This window comes from Salmo trutta, chromosome 1, assembly GCF_901001165.1.
Source record: "Salmo trutta chromosome 1, fSalTru1.1, whole genome shotgun sequence".
Classification (NCBI taxonomy): Eukaryota; Metazoa; Chordata; class Actinopteri; order Salmoniformes; family Salmonidae; genus Salmo; species Salmo trutta.
Window position 1 is genome coordinate 3,229,601 of NC_042957.1, and position 22,165 is coordinate 3,251,765.

At 44.0% G+C, this 22,165-nt stretch overlaps 1 protein-coding gene across 3 annotated transcripts; it reads left to right on the plus strand.

Moving 5' to 3' along the window:
- The first annotated feature begins 118 nt into the window (after positions 1-118).
- LOC115149104 (L-threonine 3-dehydrogenase, mitochondrial) lies at positions 119-22,165 on the plus strand. 3 transcript variants are annotated; one of them, XM_029691839.1, is made up of 10 exons: positions 149-262; positions 609-687; positions 4,712-4,907; positions 6,915-6,957; positions 10,686-10,756; positions 16,836-16,985; positions 17,117-17,289; positions 17,712-17,802; positions 21,092-21,361; positions 21,788-22,165. In XM_029691839.1, the coding sequence occupies exons 3-10, from the start codon at positions 4,724-4,726 to the stop codon at positions 21,925-21,927; spliced, it is 1,122 nt and encodes a 373-aa protein (XP_029547699.1). In that variant the 5' UTR covers positions 149-262; positions 609-687; positions 4,712-4,723; the 3' UTR covers positions 21,928-22,165. The 3 variants fall into 3 exon arrangements, with proteins under 3 accessions (XP_029547526.1, XP_029547699.1, XP_029547612.1); XM_029691752.1 differs by having other exon boundaries at positions 153-262; positions 622-687; XM_029691666.1 differs by lacking the exon at positions 609-687 and having other exon boundaries at positions 119-262.

The following is a 22,165-nucleotide window of genomic DNA, read 5'->3' on the forward strand; positions in this document are numbered from 1 at the left end:
GTAAAGAAAAAAGAAAAAGAGAGGTTACCACGTGTATGCGACAGAGGGAGCACACCTCCGAGGCCCAGCCAATCAGAGAGGAAGCCGGGTTGTGTTGAACCCAGATGGCTCCTGCTGGTGATATATAACCCTCATGTCTGGGGCTGATGCAATACATGAAGAAGGCACAACGTGTCGTCAGCTACACCAGCTATTAAACACCCCTTTTCTATCACTAACCAAGGGTCCGACTTTTAGAAAGATCCCCCCAGCTATTTATCTGGTGAGTAAATCAGTATTCATTGGAATTCGTTGAGTTAAAGAAGCTAATATTTTGTGTAAAGTGAATCAGGATTTTTACTTAAATTTCTTAAAGCAGAATGGAGAATGATCTAATGTGAGAATTGAGTTGTTTATACAGACGCAAATCGGGATGTATTTGAAAGACTGTCGCCAATCTAGTTATATAGCCTATACACTCAGATTGGTTGTACTGTTGGCACACCTATCCTTTGACCAACATGTATTTTAAACAAATAGGAAAACATACAGGAGATATAACAGCTAATTCAAAGGTGGTTGCAATGCTGTGAAAAAACAGTTGTACTTTACTAGAATGCAAAGTTTAGCATGTCTTCGCAGGGTGGCAACAAAAAGAAAGAATCCGCAATCCTACTGCCGGCATAATATCCTGCTGCTACGAGAACGGTACATTCCCATGTGTTTTATTCTATATCCATTATGTGGCAATGCTCCTGGCCTTTGTTTGGTATACCAGAGGTTGGATGGGTTTTGCCATGCCATAAACTATTACTATGTACACTCCTAATTGGTCCCAGGTCACCGTGTACATTTAAAATGAACTGTGTCGAGACGGAGATTTAATTATTACATCATAAAAGAGGCAATACGGTCAATTGAAACATTAGGGCACAGGACCGGAAGCTCGATTGATTAAGGAAGAGGACAGAAATGGAACATCATCGTGATTCTGCAACAAAAAAAAAAAATGAAAAAATAATTTGTCTGAGCCTTAATCTATAGAGACATGCTGCGTTTACAAACCTTGTTATATGATGAGGATCAGCATAGGGATTGAGGATGAGCGAGAAAGCGGTCATCTTCCTGGGAATAGAGCCAAAACAAGATTGCTAAAACAGTAATATAACGTAGCAGACGTACTAAAACAGTAATATAACGTAGCAGACGTACTAAAACAGTAATATAACGTAGCAAACGTACTAAAACAGTAATATAACGTAGCAGACGTACTAAAACAGTAATATAACGTAGCAGACGTACTAAAACAGTAATATAACGTAGCAGACGTACTAAAACAGTAATATAACGTAGCAGACGTACTAAAACAGTAATATAACGTAGCAGACGTACTAAAACAGTAATATAACGTAGCAGACGTACTAAAACAGTAATATAACGTAGCAGATGTACTAAAATAGCCGCATGATAGGGCAACAACCTGTTTAAAAAATGAATTATCCAGTTATCCATATATATATGACAGAATCTGACTTTTTTTTAAAATTGGATATTTCATGAACACCCACATTAAATAGGCCACTGCCTGGGCTAGCCAAATTAAAACAAACATTTTAAACGGAGCCCAAGGAAATCATGTAACCGGTTTAGGACGACATGATGCGAGAGTCAAACGATGTTGGCTCATCATCAGCCTTTCCTGTGGTTCAGTTGGTAGAGCATGGTGTTTGCAACGCCAGGGTTGTGGGTTCAATTCCCACGGGGGGCCAGCACAGAAAACAAATGTATGAATTCACTACTGTTAGTTGCTCTGGATAAGAGTGTCTGCTAAATGACTAAAATGTAAATGTATCATCTTGGTTTTGGCTCAACACATGGTGATTGATGAGTGCGCTCATTTTTAAAAAGAGGAATTCGGTCAGTGTGTATAAAATCGGTAACCGTTTTATACGTTTAGTAACTGTCGTAAAAAATCACTCTGAGGCCAATGACTGTATGGCTATCTGTTTGAAGATTTATTGCAGACACATACCAAATGAACAAACAGCCTTCGATACATTTGAAAAGTGACTTGGATAAGCTTAGAACAATTACTAAGCTAATAATAAATGAACAACTGCCCGTGATTATATTTATCTGACAGTAGACTTGGAGTATAGTCTACTACAGTAGGCCTGGAGTACAGTCTACTACTGAACAGTACAGTAGACCTGGAGTATAGTCTACTACTGAACAGTATAGTCTACTACTGAACAGTATAGTCTACTACTGAACAATTCAGTAGACCTCGAGTATAGTCTACTACTGAACAGTACAGTAGACCTCGAGTATAGTCTACTACTGTAGACCTGGAGTATAGTCTACTACTGTAGACCTGGAGTATAGTCTACTACTGAACAGTACAGTAGGCCTGGAGTATAGTTTACTACTGAACAGTATAGTTTACTACTGAACAGTACAGTGGGCCTGGAGTATAGTTTACTACTGAACAGTACAGTAGACCTGGAGTATAGTCTACTACAGTAGGCCTGGAGTATAGTCTACTACTGAACAGTACAGTAGACCTGGAGTATAGTTTACTACTGAACAGTACAGTAGACCTGGAGTATAGTCTACTACTGAACAGTACTGTAGACCTGGAGTATAGTTTACTACTGAACAGTACAGTAGACCTGGAGTATAGTTTACTACTGAACAGTACTGTAGACCTGGAGTATAGTCTACTACTGAACAGTATAGTCTACTACTGAACAGTACAGTAGACCTGGAGTATAGTCTACTACTGAACAGTATAGTCTACTACTGAACAGTACAGTAGACCTGGAGTATAGTCTACTACTGAACAGTATAGTCTACTACTGAACAGTACAGTAGACTTGGAGTATAGTTTACTACTGAACAGTATAGTCTACTACTGAACAGTACAGTAGACCTGGAGTATAGTTTACTACTGAACAGTACTGTAGACCTGGAGTATAGTCTACTACTGAACAGTACAGTAGACCTGGAGTATAGTTTACTACTGAACAGTACAGTAGATCTGGAGTATAGTTTACTACTGAACAGTATAGTCTACTACTGAACAGTACAGTAGACCTGGAGTATAGTTTACTACTGAACAGTACTGTAGACCTGGAGTATAGTCTACTACTGAACAGTACAGTAGGCCTGGAGTATAGTTTACTACTGAATAGTACAGTAGGCCTGGAGTATAGTCTACTACTGAACAGTACAGTAGACCTGGAGTATAGTTTACTACTGAACAGTATAGTCTACTACTGAACAGTACAGTAGGCCTGGAGTATAGTCTACTACTGAACAGTACAGTAGACCTGGAGTATAGTTTACTACTGAACAGTATAGTCTACTACTGAACAGTACTGTTGACCTGGAGTATAGTCTACTACTGAACAGGCCTAGCCTATTGCTGTGATATTACAGTACCTACAGTACTGTAGTTGCATCACTTTTGTGACTACAGGCCTATAGAATAGGCCTACGCCAGCCTAAATCTGTTCATATTGCACAGTTCACATACAAGTCAGTTCTGAGAGGGAGGAACATTTAAACCCAGTGCCCTAAAATCATTTCATTTATGTCTATCTGCTGCTTCTGGCAGACCTTGTAACAGCTTGTAGCTAATGTCACCATCCAGCTACAGTCTGTCTCGTCTGGCACTATTTTCATCCACCCTCATATCAACTCCTCTGGTCCCGTGATTGGGTAAGAGAGCGAAGGGCGTGGGGTGGTATAAAGTTACTCACGATAGGCGTGACGTTGTAGGAGGACTAGTCATGGATGGATGGGTGTCTTTTTAACTCTTTTTTTTTTTAGTTTGAAAATGTGCTTTGTCTCACTTGTGTAGTTACACATTGACAGCACACGGAAGTAAACCGGCTTGGAACACAAGTTCAATCGTCGATGTTAATTAATTTTTTTTAAATGAATGCGCGTTACAATGTATAGCAAGTTTAATTCGTGTAGAATGACAACTCTTTAATGACAAATACTATTTTTACTGAGAGAATGAAGGAATAATCAAATCTAGGAAGAGATCCATTCTATAATTCCCCCCATTCTCCAAGTTACTCAAATTACTGTTAGCCTAGGCAACGTCGGAGACGCAGGAGTAAACCGTGCCAAGAATGGTAGTCTAGGCTACAGTAATTTGAGGACAGGTCTGTAATTTATGTTGTCAGGCTGTCGCTTCGTCCCAAAATGGCACCCAATTCCCATAATGCAATACTTTTGACCAGGCTCTGGTAAAGATAAATAATAAGTGTTCTACAAAGGGAATAAATTACAATTTGAGAGAGAGAGAGAGACTGTGTTTCGCAGACAAAACGAAACAATGTCACGACTGCTGAGCAAGCGAGGCGCTCCGTCATTCATTCCAATCTCGTTAGTGGTCCCGTTTTTTTTCTTTTCACGTCTCATTTCTTGGAACCTCTTGAGTCCCTCGGGGATGCCTACTGTACACTGTGTCTCTGCCATGAGACACAGCTGCTACATAATTGACACTTAGTCGCCAAAGAATGACGACAGAAAGTCTCAAGGCTTCCTGTCCTGGGCCTAGACGTAGTCAAGCTGGCATGACCAACCTTGTAGTGACATTATTATAGGTCATGTATACAGAACCATAAGTTTGAGTCCTTGACAACAAAATCATTCTACCTATTTGTAAAGTATTCAGGTGAAGGGTCCTTACACTGTCCTCTTCCTCCTCCTTTAGGTGACTGTGAAGATGCCTTTTATCAGAACATTCAGCAAGGTGGCTAAGCAGGCCCTCCTGAGCCCAGGATGTGGCTGTCAGCCAATCACAGTGGCCGTACGGACCATCAGCTTCTCCCCCCGCCAGGTCACCTCGGACGCCAGCTTCCACTCCGTGTCCTTCTCCGAGACGGACCACCCCAAGGTGCTCATCACAGGTAAGACCAATCAATGAATGACTCAATCAGGTTAAAAGCTCAGAGAGGCATCATCACCTTGGGGGGAGGAATCCCAGGTACAGCTTACCACAATGGGATCTATTCACAATGATCTGAAGAAACAAACCTTTCTCTATCGACTCTCCAGCTCGCTGTAATTCTGTGGGACGAACCTCAATAACACAATCTCTCTCTGTGAAGACGATTAACTTTGTCTAACTGAACATTAACAAGGATTCTCAAGCAACAGACACAGTAGGAATAACTCTATTTATGGGAAGTGAACCTTAACCTCACAACCTCAGTACCACACAATAGGACCTCTATCTATGGTCTATCTAAGGTAAAGAAGCTTTGTGAACCTAAACGTGGCTCCCAAGCAACAGATAGCTGGATTTATAAAGCGCTTGGTCTGTTGTGTGAAGGGAACATCACAGTGTTTACAAGCAGGATCAATAGGATAGAACCACTGTAGCCCTGACCCTCTCCTCTCCTCTGCTACTCTGCTTCACACATTTTTTGCACATTTTTTGCAAAAAATGTTTTTTTAATTATTTACGTAAGTATTCAGACCCTTTGCTATGAGACTCAAAGTTGAGCTCAGGTGCCCCGTGTTTCCATTGATCATCCTTGAGATGTTTCTACAACTTGATTGGAGTCCACCTTTGGTAAATTCAATTGATTGAACATGATTTGGAAAGGCACACACCTGTCTATATAAGGTCCCACAGTTGACAGTGCATGTCAGAGCAAAAACCAAGCCATGAGGTCGAAGGAATTGTTCATAGAGCTCCGGGTCAGGATTGGGTCGAGGCACAGATCTGGGGAAAGGTACCAAAACATTTCTGCAGCATTGAAGGTCCCCAAGAACACAGTGTCCTCCATCACTCTTAAATGAAAGAAGTTTGGAACCAGCGAGAGTCTTCCTAGAGCTGGCCGCCTGGCCAAACTCAGCAATCGGGGAAGAAGGGCTTTGGTCAGGGAGGTGACCATGAACTCAGTTCCTCTGTGGAGATGGGAGAAACTTCCAGAAGGACAACCATCTCTGCAGCACTTCACCAATCAGGCCTTTATGGTAGAGTGACCAGATGAAAGCCACTCCTCAGTAAAAGGCACATGACAGCCCACTTGGAGTTTGCCAAAAGGCACCTAAAGACTCTCAGACCATGAGAAACAAGAATCTCTGGTCGGATGAAACCAAGATTGAACTCTTTGGCCTGAATCCCAAGCGTCACATCTGAAGGAAACCTGGCACCATCCCTACGGTGAAGCATGGTGGTGGCAGCATCATGCTGTGGGGATGTTTTTCAGCGGCAGGGACTGGGAGACTAGTCAGGATCGAGGGAAAGATGAACGGAGCAAAGTACAGAGAGATCCTTGATGAAAACCTGCTCCAGAGCACTCAGGACCTCAGACTGAGGAGAAGGTTCACCTTCCAACAGGACAACGACCCTAAGCACACAGCCAAAACAATGTAGAAGTGGCTTCGGGACAAGTCTCTGAATGTCCTTATGTGGCCCAGCCAGAGCCCGAACATCTCTAGAGAGACTTGAAAATAGCTGTGCAGTAACACTCCCCATCCAACCTGTCAGAGCTTGAGAGGATCTGCAGAGAAGAATGGGAGAAACTCCCCAAATACAGGTGTGCCAAGCTTGTAGCGTCATACCCAAGAAGACTCGAGGATGTAATCGCTGCCAAAGGTGCTTCAACAAAGTACTGAGTAAAGGGTCTGAAAACTTAGGTAAATGTAATATATAAGTTTTTTTGGTTTTATACATTTGCAAAAATTTCTAAACCTGTTATTGCTTTGTCATTATGGGGTATTGTGTGTAGATTGACGAGGGGGGGGAAAACAATTTCATCCATTTTAGAAAAAGGCTGTACCGTAACAAAATGTGGAAAAAGTCAATGGGTCTGAATACTTTTCGAATGCGCTGTTTAATGTTTTTTTTTCACCTCTTAATATTGCACTGTATGTTTTCTCTTCTCTTTCACTCTCACTCTCAGGCGGCCTTGGACAGTTGGGGGTTGGGCTGGCTACAATGTTGAGGTAAGAGCAGTGTGTTCTGTTATAGAGAAGAAATGCTTGTCTTTCTACAAGTGTTGCTGCCTAACATTAAATAGAATGGAATACATTCATTTAGGACCATTTTTGGATGTTTATTATTAGGACATAATCAGTGCTGGGGAGTAGTGAACTATATGTATTCAATTAGTAATTTAACTACATTTTGCAGTAGCTTGGTGGTAGTTAAACTAAATTGTTATTTATGTAGTTTTTTTTCAGTATTTAATTACTGTTTTGCCATGTAGAGGTGTAGCTAACTACTGGAACTACACACTACTGTTTTACCATGTAGCGATGTAGCTAACTACTGGAACTACACACTACTGTTTTACCATGTAGCGGTGTAGCTAACTACTGGAACTACACACTACTGTTTTACCATGTAGCGGTGTAGCTAACTACTGGAACTACACACTACTGTTTAACCATGTAGCGGTGTAGCTAACTGCTGGAACTACACACTACTGTTTAACCATGTAGCGGTGTAGCTAACTGCTGGAACTACACACTACTGTTTAACCATGTAGCGATGTAGCTAACTACTGGAACTACACACTACTGTTTTACCATGTAGCGGTGTAGCTAACTACTGGAACTACACACTACTGTTTTACCATGTAGCGGTGTAGCTAACTACAGGAACTACACACTACTGTTTTACCATGTAGCGGTGTGGCTAACTACTGGAACTACACACTACTGTTTTACCATGTAGCGGTGTAGCTAACTACTGGAACTATACTGTTTTACCATGTAGCGGTGTAGCTAACTACTGGACCTACACACTACTGTTTAACCATGTAGCGGTGTAGCTAACTACTGGAACTACACACTACTGTTTTACCATGTAGCGGTGTAGCTAACTACTGGAACTACACACTACTGTTTTACCATGTAGAGGTGTAGCTAACTACTGGAACTACACACTACTGTTTAACCATGTAGCGGTGTAGCTAACTACACACTACTGTTTTACCATGTAGCGGTGTAGCTAACTACTGGAACTACACACTACTGTTTAACCATGTAGCGGTGTAGCTAACTACTGGAACTACACTCTACTGTTTTACCATGTAGCGGTGTAGCTAACTACTGGAACTACACAATACTGTTTAACCATGTAGCGGTGTAGCTAACTACTGGAACTACACACTACTGTTTAACCATGTAGCGGTGTAGCTAACTACTGGAACTACACACTACTGTTTTACCATGTAGCGGTGTAGCTAACTACTGGAACTACACACTACTGTTTTTGCTAAAATAAGTAGGCTAGAATATCCTTTCTGTTTCAGCATCATAGCTGCCTAATTCTCACTTTTTGAGTTTGAAATTACAAATCTGTCGACATCTGACTCCAGAGTGATCTGTTCTAGCAATTTGTAGTCTGATATTTCACATGTACATATGATACGTTTTCATTAAGTACTTTGGGTGTAGCGAACTACTTTTTCAAAGTAACTTCTGTAAAGAAAACTATATTTTTCTTAAGTGTAGCTTAACTTCTTCCAGTGTGAAGTAATTGGTAGCTTGGTAAACTATATTTTAAGAGTAGCATCCCCAACACTATATAATCTAGGTCCCACTTAAAACAAACAACAATTTACAAAAGCTTTATATAGCATACAGAAAGTCTTCAGTGCCATTGTTCCCTCTAAGCTGCACGTGGGCGCGCAGTCGCCGAGGCTGCTGCACAGAGGCACTATCAGCCCAAGGAGAAAATCAGGAGATTGAGCATCATTCAACTGTTCTTGAGATTTTCCCCTGCTAGTTAACACTGGGCCTCCCGGTCGCGGCCGGCTGCGACAGAGCCTGGACTCGAACCCAGAATCTCTGGTGGCACAGCTAGCACTGCGATGCAGTACCTTAGAACACTGCGCCACCCGGGAGGCCCATCATTTGTTAATTTAACAAAAATCTGTTGAAATCACACTGGGTGTATCATACTTTAGAATTGCATTGGGGGCCATACTTATTTCACTGTACAGCCTTACCTATGGATTGTGGATCAATCACATGGGGTATCAGTCTACTCAGTGACACCCAGAGAACATTAGCATCGTAGCTCTTATTGCGGGACTCTGAAACAACTTTGAATTGAGCCACATTTATTGTCAACCTATGTGTACTGAACACTATTCCAGAGGAAAAACAACACTGCGTGGATGTTTTGGAGTCTGATAACTCTGAGGAGGACGTTGGGGAAAAAATATCTTGGGTATTGAGTAGACTCATACCCCATTTCATTGATCCCCAATCATTAGGTAAAGCTGTACAGTGCAATATGAATGTCAACACACACAATAGGCTGACTGGGGAGGGGATTTCACACAGTCACAGTCCCGCGATAAGAGCTACAATGCTAATATTTGCGTAAACTCTTCACAATTGTGTTCTGTGGGTGTCACCGAGTAGACTGATAACGCATTTCATTGCTTCACATTCCAACCTTGTTTAACTTTATCAAGTCTAAATATGGCATGATTCCACCAATTTGTAACCTTCTGCATCACTTTCAGAGGTACTTTTATTTTGAAGGCAAACCACAAATTCCACAATTGTGCCTAATCCTTATTGTGGCTAGCTTCACAACACAACCCGGTCAGGTCGAGCCTCACTAGCCAGATGAAGCTATCTGGCTGCTTATAACGCTAGCTGTGGGCAACAGGGCTAAGTAGCTGGCTAGCTATTTATTTTCATGAACTGAAGTTCAATTTCAATAGGTGAACAACAAGTGGCTACCTAGCTAATACTTACTCACAAGGATTCCTAAATCATTGCTAAGAATATTGAAAATGACTGCAGTTTCTACTGGTCATTGATTTCAGGCTGGTTGTATTGGTGCTAGCTAGGTACCAAGCTAAAGCTAGCTACCCCAGAAGTTGCTGTCGAACAATTACTGCTTTATTGACCAACGCTGTATTGTAAACGCATCGTTCGTGGCCAGTGTTTGCTTGTTTGCAGACTTTTTTTTTGTACAGCTTCAACCACGACAGATAACGGTTGATTGTCAAGGGCAATGAATTCCATTATCTTGGCATTAATGGATTTCGCCTTTTGAGTTGTCGTCTCGCTGAAATTTTCTTACTCTTTCAATTGACTGCTCGATCCACACAGCAGACATTGTGGGCTAGGTTAGGAATGCTGTGTTCACACGTGTAGCGCAAACTTTTACGTGCCGTCATTACGTCATGTACCTACGTTACATAGCTTTGACAACGGTTTTTCACATTGGCGTTAAACTAAACATCGGGCCGATACCGATGTTCGCATTTTTGGCTAATATCGGCCGATTCCGATATGTTCACCGATTTGTATCGTGCATCCCTAGTTAAAACTGTAACTTAAAGCGGCTACAGCCTCGGTGTTCACATTAAAGGTGGGGACGTGTCCGTAGCATATATATTATTTTGGGTTACCAGGTCTAAATTTGAAAAACATTAAAACTGTAACTTAAAGCGGCTACAGCCTCGGTGTTCACATTAAAGGCACGCTGGAAGTTACACTGAATTTTAACAACATTCAAGTTTGCAAATTTGCACTCTTTTTGGCTCTGTGCCAAAAAGGAGGGAACATTGTTCATAGCACTTGTGGTAACCCTGTAATCAACAACCAACCATTGAAATGTATCCTTTTGGGGTTGGGGGGGGGGGGGTGGTTTTAGTCAAGCTTCATCTTCTTGTGTTTAAATGTAACATCCTGTTTCACAGGAAGCGGTTCGGAAACAACAACGTGATCCTGTCGGATATCAGGAAGCCTCCAAGCCACGTCTTTCACAGCGGTGAGTGATACAAAACATGTAGACACAAATTAACATCTCTGTCCTGACCACAAGGCCATTGGCCCATGTATCTCGCATCTCAGCATAGGAGTGACTTTAGGATCAATTTAGTCTTTTAGATTATAATGAATCAGATTACATGGACGGAAGGGGGGGGACCTGATCCTAGATTATAATGAATCAGATTACATGGACGGGGGGGGACCTGATCCTAGATTATAATGAATCAGATTGCATGGACGGGGGGGACCTGATCCTAGATTATAATGAATCAGATTACATGGACAGGGGGGAACTGATCCTAGATTATAATGAATCAGATTACATGGACAGGGGGGAACTGATCCTAGATTATAATGAATCAGATTACATGGACGGGGGGACCTGATCTTAGATTATAATGAATCAGATTACATGGACGGGGGGGGACCTGATCCTAGATTATAATGAATCAGATTACATGGACAGAGGGGGGGACCTGATCCTAGATTATAATGAATCAGATTACATGGAGAGGAGGGGACCTGATCCTAGATTATAATGAATCAGATTACATGGACAGGGGGTACCTGATCCTAGATCAGCACTTCTACTCTAACACACTTGACACTAGGGTTGAATATTTTCCCAGTACCTTTATAAATGTTCCATCCCAAGAATGTCGCTTGTCTCCCGGGTAATCCGATATTTCCCGTGAAATCCGGAAGTGTCATTAGAAAGCATATAACATAGACCCAGGGGGGGACCTGTGGCTCAGTTGGTAGAGCATGGTGTTTGCAACGCCAGGGTTGTGGGTTCGATTCACACGGGGGGACCAGTACGGAGAAAAAAAATGTATGAAATGTATGCATTCACTACTGTAAATTGCTCTGGATAAGAGCGTCTGTTAAATGACTAAAATATAAACATGTCTGGATTTGATCAATTGCTCTTCTTTCAAACTACCCAGGAGTTCTATTGGCTCCTGTATTTAACCTTCAGAAGAAGAGAAAAAAAAAAAAGCTTTGAATAGTCGATTGGTTTAAGAAATGCAACAACAACAACAAATTATCTCGTCTAGTATTTCCTGCATGGGACTCCCAAGTGCTGAGGAGGGTTTTTTAGGAGAGAGGCCAGCGGAGCACAGGTGTTAGGGGGGTATTGCGCAAGAGACAGAGGATATCAGTGAAACGTATTATGCATAACCCATCATTATTTAGCTAAATATAAAGCTAATACTGCATTGAATGTATTACCTGAAAGGGGTAGGCTAGGACATCTATATCAATCTAGAACAGGATTCTCTATTGTGGATGCAATTTGAATGTAGTTGATGGAGAGAGACTGCGAGAGAGTGCTCGTGCGTGCACTGATTTAAAGCATCTATATTCGAGTGATAGGTTGTCTTAAAACTCTGCAGCTGCAATTAAAATAAATTAAAAAAATCATAATCTTTATAATAAAAAAAAAAACAAGATGACCCCTGAAAGCCAGATTGGAGAAGTGTAAATTAGACCTCGCATTTAGTCTTTATATTACTGTAGGATAGGCTATGCTGCAATGAATGGTAGTCCTACCCTGTCACAACAAAAAATAAGTCTGTCCCCCCACCCTGGGGTGGGCCGTCTGTCCCCCAGGTCTGTCCCCCCACCCTGGGCTGGGCCGTCTGTCCCCCCGCCCTGGGGTGGGCTGTCTGTCCCCCACCCTGGGCTGGGCCGTCTGTCCCCCACCCTGGGCTGGGCCGTCTGTCCCCCCACCCTGAGGTGAGCCGCCTGTCCCCCACCCTGGGCTGGGCCATATCCCCCCCACCTTGGGCTGGGCCGTCTGTCCCCCACCTGGGCTGGGCCGTCTGTCCCCCACCCTGGGCTGGGCCGTCTGTCCCCCACCCTGGGCTGGGCCGTCTGTCCCCCACCTGGGCTGGGCCGTCTGTCCCCCACCCTGGGCTGGGCCGTCTGTCCCCCACCCTGGGCTGGGCCGTCTGTCCCCCACCCTGGGCTGGGCCGTCTGTCCCCCACCCTGGGCTGGGCCGTCTGTCCCCCCACCCTGGGCTGGGCCGTCTGTCCCCCACCCTGGGCTGGGCCGTCTGTCCCCCACCCTGGGCTGGGCCGTCTGTCCCCCACCCTGGGCTGGGCCGTCTGTCCCCCACCCTGGGCTGGGCCGTCTGTCCCCCACCCTGGGCTGGGCCGTCTGTCCCCCCACCCTGGGCTGGGCCGTCTGTCCCCCACCCTGGGCTGGGCCGTCTGTCCCCCACCCTGGGCTGGGCCGTCTGTCCCCCCACCCTGGGCTGGGCCGTCTGTCCCCCACCCTGGGCTGGGCCGTCTGTCCCCCACCCTGGGCTGGGCCGTCTGTCCCCCACCCTGGGCTGGGCCGTCTGTCCCCCCACCCTGAGGTGAGCCGCCTGTCCCCCACCCTGGGCTGGGCCATATCCCCCCCACCTTGGGCTGGGCCGTCTGTCCCCCACCCTGGGCTGGGCCGTCTGTCCCCCACCTTGGGCTGGGCCGTCTGTCCCCCCACCCTGGACTGGGCCGTCTGTCCCCCACCCTGGGCTGGGCCGTCTGTCCCCCACCCTGGGCTGGGCCGTCTGTCCCCCACCCTGGGCTGGGCCGTCTGTCCCCCACCCTGGGCTGGGCCGTCTGTCCCCCACCTTGGGGTGATTCAGAGGCTGTAGAGAATCCAGATTTAGACATCGCTTTCCATTTCACACCACGCTGTTCATTTAAATAATTTATTATAATTCACCGGTTTCTCGCAGTTATTTATCAACGGGGGGGGGGAGCGAGTGGTTTTGGGCGGTAAATCTCGGTAACCGGGTTCCCGCCATTCAACTCTACTTGACACATACGGCTCCAGGTCCTGAGTTTTCCAGAATGTTCCCTCCATCCTATGCTCTTTAGAGTTACTCCATTGGTCTGTTCTGAATATGAGGTGAGACTACAGGCTGTATGCAGTAGACTGGTTTTATCTATCTACTGCTCTGAGCCACCTGGTTTACTGCTGTGTTATTGAAGTAGACTGGTTTTATCTATCTACTGCTCTGGTTTACTGCTGTGTTATTGAAGTAGACTGGTTTTATCTATCTACCGCTCTGAGCCACCTGGTTTACTGCTGTGTTACTGAAGTAGACTGGTTTTATCTATCTACTGCTCTGAGCCACCTGGTTTAATGCTGTGTTATTGAAGTAGACTGGTTTTATCTATCTACTGCTCTGGTTTACTGCTGTGTTACTGAAGTAGACTGGTTTTATCTATCTACTGCTCTGAGCCACCTGGTTTACTGCTGTGTTACTGAAGTAGACTGGTTTTATCTATCTACCGCTCTGGCTGTATTTACATCATACTGGGTTGACGTCAGACTAGGTTGTTGACATTCACCGGACTACGTAAATACTCGTCTGATCAACTCACAAGCAGGATAAATGACCTCGGTGCAACCAGGAAGAAAACTTGATTCCCTTTTGGCTGAATTACATCCGTTCATTCTTTCAGGATAATATAAACTCTGAAATATTCTGAAATATAAAAGACATCTGCAGTGTCCGTAGGTAAAATAAGGAATGATTCAGTTAGTTGTTGGTTAAGGGCTTGTAAGTAAGCATTTCACTGTTGTATTCGGCGCATATGACAAATACAATAATAATAAAACAAATACAATTTGATTTGTGATATTGATCTCTGTGAAAAGCTTCTTGTACAGGTCACCAGGAAGTGGATGTGTTCTGAAAGGTTCATTGATAACTAAGGTCACAGACCTCATGAATGGTGATTGGCTGGACAGTACTGCAGTGACGGACGCCAACCAAGTCTAACTGACCTATTTATAAATATAAACTGTCTCGAGCCCTGTTACCCAAGAATAGTGTCTCGAGCCCTGTTACCCAAGAATACTGTCTCGAGCCCTGTTAACCAAGAATACTGTCTCGAGCCCTGTTACCCAAGAATACTGTCTCGAGCCCTGTTAACCAAGAATACTGTCTCGAGCCCTGTTACCCAAGAATACTGTCTCGAGCCCTGTTAACCAAGAATACTGTCTCGAGCCCTGTTAACCAAGAATACTGTCTCGAGCCCTGTTAACCAAGAATACTGTCTCGAGCCCTGTTACCCAAGAATACTGTCTCGAGCCCTGTTAACCAAGAATACTGTCTCGAGCCCTGTTAACCAAGAATACTGTCTCGAGCCCTGTTAACCAAGAATAGTGTCTCGAGCCCTGTTAACCAAGAATACTGTCTCGAGCCCTGTTACCCAAGAATACTGTCTCGAGCCCTGTTAACCAAGAATACTGTCTCGAGCCCTGTTAACCAAGAATAGTGTCTCGAGCCCTGTTAACCAAGAATACTGTCTCGAGCCCTGTTAACCAAGAATACTGTCTCGAGCCCTGTTAACCAAGAATACTGTCTCGAGCCCTGTTACCCAAGAATACTGTCTCGAGCCCTGTTACCCAAGAATACTGTCTCGATCCCTGTTACCCAAGAATACTGTCTCGAGCCCTGTTAACCAAGAATACTGTCTCGAGCCCTGTTACCCAAGAATACTGTCTCGAGCCCTGTTAACCAAGAATACTGTCTCGAGCCCTGTTAACCAAGAATACTGTCTCGAGCCCTGTTAACCAAGAATACTGTCTCGAGCCCTGTTAACCAAGAATACTGTCTCGAGCCCTGTTAACCAAGAATACTGTCTCGAGCCCTGTTACCCAAGAATACTGTCTCGAGCCCTGTTAACCAAGAATACTGTCTCGAGCCCTGTTACCCAAGAATACTGTCTCGAGCCCTGTTAACCAAGAATACTGTCTCGAGCCCTGTTACCCAAGAATACTGTCTCGATCCCTGTTAACCAAGAATACTGTCTCGAGCCCTGTTACCCAAGAATAGTGTCTCGAGCCCTGTTACCCAAGAATACTGTCTCGAGCCCTGTTACCCAAGAATACTGTCTCGATCCCTGTTACCCAAGAATACTGTCTCGAGCCCTGTTACCCAAGAATACTGTCTCGAGCCCTGTTACCCAAGAATACTGTCTCGAGCCCTGTTAACCAAGAATACTGTCATTCAAAACCCCGGGAGACACCAAAAATAGAAAATATGGCTCAGAGAAATGAAAAGAAATCATGTAAATATATCCAATCAAAACATGTCTCTCGTAATCCGTTCCAAACCTCATGTATCTGTTCTTTTATTTCTCAACAAAAAAACAACCGTATCTCTGAAATGTCAACGGAGCACTGAGTGTACCGCAAGCTTTGTTAATTTCAAAGCCTTTTAATTCAGCTCGTGTCATGTTCATTTGGAGTTTTTTGGGGACGTGCTGAAACAACTTTTACAGACGACAACATGAACGATTCTAAGAAGACGCTGCGAGAAAGCGACAACGTTCTGTCGACGGATCTCCGTGCTTATTATCTGATGCTTATTATCTGATGCTTATTATCTGATGCTTATTATCTGATTATCTGATGCTTATTATCTGATGCTTATTATCTGATGCTTATTATCTGATTATCTGATGCTTATTATCTGATGCTTATTATCTGATGCTGATTATCTGATGCTTATTATCTGATGCTTATTATCTGATGCTTATTATCTGATGCTTATTATCTGATTATCTGATGCTTATTATCTGATTATCTAATGCTTATTATCTGATGCTTATCTGATGAAATCTGACTCTTTTTATATATATATATATCATGTTAAGAGAATGACCCCACTGAATGATTCACAACATGAAGAATCATATTTTGTAGTAAAATGTATTTAATAACATAAGGAAGTGTAATTTCATCACCAAGTCGCCTTTTGGATAGCCTAGATAATACTGTAGCTGCTGATGAGCAAAATGGAAGAGTGGCTGGACCCCGTAGACCAGGGGTTCCCAAACCTTTTCACCCCCTTTCCAATTTCCAATTTTGGAGGACACCCCCCCCCCCCCCCCCCCCCCCCGTGCACGTGCCATGTCTATTTCTATGGTAACAAGCACTGTTCATGACACAAACTGTTCGCGCCCCTCTTGTTGGCGGAGAGAAACATGTTGCAGGTTTAAAGTTTTATTTCCTGCATGTTTTATATTATATGCTTATGTTTTTTTTTTTACTGCCCCTCCCCCTCCAGGACCCTTCATCTACTCTGACATCCTGGACTATAAAAACCTTCGTGAGATCGTTGTCAACAACCGCATCACCTGGTTGGTCCATTACAGTGCCCTGCTCAGTGCCGTGGGAGAGGCCAATGTAGCTCTGGCACGCGACGTCAACATCACTGGTGAGCCATAGAGAATCCGCCATCTTGGCTCAACTTAGATCCACAACACACCATTTAAAAAAAAATTTTTTTATTATAACCAAGCCTGGAAGGTGTCTACAGGGAGTAACTGTGAACTTCCTGTTCGTCAGGGCTCCACAATGTCCTGGACATTGCAGCGGAGCACGGCCTGCGTCTGTTCGTCCCCAGCACCATCGGAGCATTCGGGCCCACCTCTCCCCGGAACCCGACCCCTGACCTCTGTGTCCAGAGACCCAGAACCATCTACGGAGTCTCCAAAGTCCACGCAGAGCTCATGGGAGAGGTGAGAGAAGAAAAAATAATACAATATTGTAAGAAATACAAAATATAAAGCAACATGAGGATCAATTGATAATGAGCATTCAGCCTCAAGGCACTCTGCCCCTGGCTACTTACTTACATTTACATGTAACCAGGAATCTGATCTGGTGAATCTGATCTGGTGAATCTGATCGGGTGAATCTGATCGGGTGAATCTGATCGGGTGAATCTGATCGGGTGCATCTGATCTGGTGAATCTGATCTGGTGAATCTGATCTGGTGAATCTGACCTGGTGAATCTGACCTGGTGAATCTGATCTGGTGAATCTGATCTGGTGAATCTAACCTGATAAATTTGACCCCTTCAATCATCTGAAAGCATCGGTGTGTAATGTCGCTATAAGTGAAACATCTAACCCTTATTGCCCGTCTTCCCTCCAACAGTACTACCACCACCGCTACGGCCTTGACTTCCGCTGTCTGCGCTACCCAGGAATCATCTCTGCTGACTCACAGCCTGGAGGAGGAACGACAGGTGAGTTAGAGACACACACACACACACACACCTGTCCTCCCACACACACACTCACACACACACACACATGTCCTCCCACACACACACACACCTGTCCTCCCTCCCACACACACACACACACACACACACACACACACACCTGTCCTCCCACACGCATATACACACACACACACACACACCTGTCCTCCCACACGCATATACACACACACACACATACACCTGTCCTTCGCTCACACACACACACACACACAGCTGTCCTCCCACACGCGCCATAGCGTAACACCAGTCCCTTCAGTATGGTACCTCTGTTTGTGCCTCCTGACTTCAACATGTCATTGGGGTTATGTAACAACAGAACATGGTCCTTATGCTTATGGCCTTCAGTATTTTTTTGCCAGGGTGACAATGCTAAGACGTTAGGTAATGCTGCTACAGGGTGATAATGCCTGGACGTTAGGTAATGCTTCTACAGGGTGATAATGCCTGGACGTTAGGTAATGCTGCTACTACCAGGGTGATAATGCTAGGACGTTAGGTAATACTACTACTACCAGGGTGACAATGCTAAGACGTTAGGTAATGCTTCTACAGGGTGATAATGCTAAGACGTTAGGTAATGCTTCTACAGGGTGATAATGCTAAGACGTTAGGTAATGCTTCTACAGGGTGACAATGCTAAGACGTTAGGTAATGCTGCTACAGGGTTATAATGCCTGGACATTAGGTAATGCTGCTACAGGGTGATAATGCTAAGACGTTAGGTAATGCTGCTACAGGGTGATAATGCCTGGACGTTAGGTAATGCTGCTACAGGGTGACAATGTTAGGATGTTAGGTAATGCTGCTACAGGGTGATAATGTTAGGATGTTAGGTAATACTACTACTACCAGGGTGATGATGTTAGGTAATACTACTACTACCAGGGTGATAATGCTAGGTAATACTACTACTACCAGGGTGATAATGCTAGGTAATACTACTACTACCAGGGTGATGATGTTAGGTAATACTACTACTACCAGGGTGATGATGTTAGGTAATACTACTACTACCAGGGTGATGATGTTAGGTAATACTACTACTACCAGGGTGATAATGCTAGGTAATACTACTACTACCAGGGTGATAATGCTAGGTAATACTACTACTACCAGGGTGATAATGCTAGGTAATACTACTACTACCAGGGTGATAATGCTAGGACGTTAGGTAATACTACTACTACCAGGGTGATAATGCTAGGACGTTAGGTAATACTACTACTACCAGGGTGATAATGCTAGGTAATACTACTACTACCAGGGTGATAATGCTAGGACGTTAGGTAATACTACTACTACCAGGGTGATGATGTTAGGTAATACTACTACTACCAGGGTGATAATGCTAGGTAATACTACTACTACCAGGGTGATAATGCTAGGACGTTAGGTAATACTACTACTACCAGGGTGATAATGTTAGGTAATACTACTACTACCAGGGTGATAATGCTAGGATGTTAGGTAATACTACTACTACCAGGGTGATAATGTTAGGTAATACTACTACTACCAGGGTGATAATGTTAGGTAATACTACTACTACCAGGGTGATAATGCTAGGTAATACTACTACTACCAGGGTGATAATGCTAGGTAATACTACTACTACCAGGGTGATAATGCTAGGTAATACTACTACTACCAGGGTGATGATGTTAGGTAATACTACTACTACCAGGGTGATAATGCTAGGATGTTAGGTAATACTACTACTACCAGGGTGATGATGTTAGGTAATACTACTACTACCAGGGTGATAATGCTAGGACGTTAGGTAATACTACTACTACCAGGGTGATAATGCTAGGTAATACTACTACTACCAGGGTGATAATGCTAGGACGTTAGGTAATACTACTACTACCAGGGTGATAATGCTAGGTAATACTACTACTACCAGGGTGATAATGCTAGGTAATACTACTACTACCAGGGTGATAATGCTAGGACGTTAGGTAATACTACTACTACCAGGGTGATAATGCTAGGACGTTAGGTAATACTACTACTACCAGGGTGATAATGCTAGGTAATACTACTACTACCAGGGTGATAATGCTAGGACGTTAGGTAATACTACTACTACCAGGGTGATGATGTTAGGTAATACTACTACTACCAGGGTGATAATGCTAGGTAATACTACTACTACCAGGGTGATAATGCTAGGTAATACTACTACTACCAGGGTGATAATGCTAGGTAATACTACTACTACCAGGGTGATAATGCTAGGACGTTAGGTAATACTACTACTACCAGGGTGATAATGTTAGGTAATACTACTACTACCAGGGTGATAATGTTAGGTAATACTACTACTACCAGGGTGATGATGTTAGGTAATACTACTACTACCAGGGTGATAATGCTAGGATGTTAGGTAATACTACTACTACCAGGGTGATAATGCTAGGTAATACTACTACTACCAGGGTGATGATGTTAGGTAATACTACTACTACCAGGGTGATAATGCTAGGTAATACTACTACTACCAGGGTGATGATGTTAGGTAATACTACTACTACCAGGGTGATAATGCTAGGATGTTAGGTAATACTACTACTACCAGGGTGATGATGCTAGGACGTTAGGTAATACTACTACTACCAGGGTGATAATGCTAGGACGTTAGGTAATACTACTACTACCAGGGTGATGATGCTAGGTAATACTACTACTACCAGGGTGATAATGCTAGGACGTTAGGTAATACTACTACTACCAGGGTGATAATGTTAGGTAATACTGCTACTACCAGGGTGATGATGCTAGGTAATACTACTACTACCAGGGTGATAATGCTAGGATGTTAGGTAATACTACTACTACCAGGGTGATAATGCTAGGATGTTAGGTAATACTACTACTACCAGGGTGATAATGCTAGGTAATACTACTACTACCAGGGTGATAATGCTAGGTAATACTACTACTACCAGGGTGATAATGCTAGGATGTTAGGTAATACTACTACTACCAGGGTGATAATGCTAGGATGTTAGGTAATACTGCTACAGTATTACCCCATGTCTCAACCCCTCCCCTTTACGACACACCCCTCACCCCATGCCTGGTTATCCAATGGCGTTCCCTCACTTTGGGGCTGATGAGGTGGTGTCTGTAACTGAAAGGACTTAGCTTTATCCAAGACAGAATTTTCCTGAATCTCCTGTTTCTGTAGTGAGACAGCTTGATGTAAACACGTCTAAGCACTATGTCCTGCCTCCTTTTTCTCCAGACTACGCGGTAGCCATCTTTCACGATGCCGTCAAAACGGGGAAGTTTGAGTGCAACCTGAAGCCAGACACGAGGCTGCCCATGATGTACATCGACGACTGTCTGCGTGCCACCGTGGAGATGATGGAAGCGCCCGCAGACACCCTCTCCATGAGGACCTATAACATCAACGCCATGAGCTTTTCCCCTGAAGAGCTGGCTCAGGAGGTTCAGAAACAGCTGCCGGACCTGGAAGTCACCTACGACATCGACCAAGTCAGACAGGCCATCGGTAAGAGAATTTTATTAATTATTTTATTTATACCTGGTTTGGAGTTGGAAAAATTCCTACGTTTTCCTGAAAAATCCAGTGAGAGGATTCCCTACTTGCTTATTTCCTTTTGATTCTGGGAATCCTCTAACCGGGATTTCCTTGAAAAGCTGGGAATTAGCAACCATAATACTGCTGGATGATACCCTGGAGATCAAAGGTCAATGAACAAGGAAGACCTTTGTAAATACGCCACAAGAGTCCTCAACATTGAGATTCTCAAACTTGCATGCATTTTAAAATTTTAACGAAGTTTTAATGTAGAAACGGAACAACAAAAAAGTCTTGTGACAATTTGACCGACAACAAAAGTGTCAAAGACGTTGGAGTAAAAAAACAAAAAAACATTCACATTGACAATGTCCCCCTTCTTCTCTCCCTTTACAGCCGACAGCTGGCCAATGAACTTTGACGACTCTAACGCAAGGAACGACTGGGGCTGGAAACATGACTACGACCTCCCGGAGCTCGTCCAGACCATGCTCAACTACATCGGCTCAGACTCGCGCATCGCGAAGGCCAACTGAGGGGCCAGCGGTGGCGTGCTGCTGGGTGGGGTGCTGCTGGGTGGGGTGCTGCTGGGTGGAGTGCTGGAGCAGTGTTGTTTCGTTGTACATACTGTAAAGACTGTTGTTTTATAGGAGGGAGACACGTGGTCTGTAAATAGTCGTTTTCTCTGTCATTTGGAAGGGCTCTCAATCTGTCTCTGTCTGTCTCGGTATCTGTCTGTCTCGGTATTTGTCTTTCTGTCTCGGTATCTGTCTG

Bases quoted from the DNA above. Each gene is read 5' to 3' on its own strand.
- LOC115149104 (XM_029691666.1), top strand. From the start codon at position 134: ATGTCTGGGGCTGATGCAATACATGAAGAAGGCACAACGTGTCGTCAG. The intron at 4,908-6,914 runs GTAAGACCAATC...TCTCACTCTCAG, and splicing joins CCCCAAGGTGCTCATCACAG to GCGGCCTTGGACAGTTGGGG. The intron at 6,958-10,685 runs GTAAGAGCAGTG...CCTGTTTCACAG, and splicing joins GGGCTGGCTACAATGTTGAG to GAAGCGGTTCGGAAACAACA.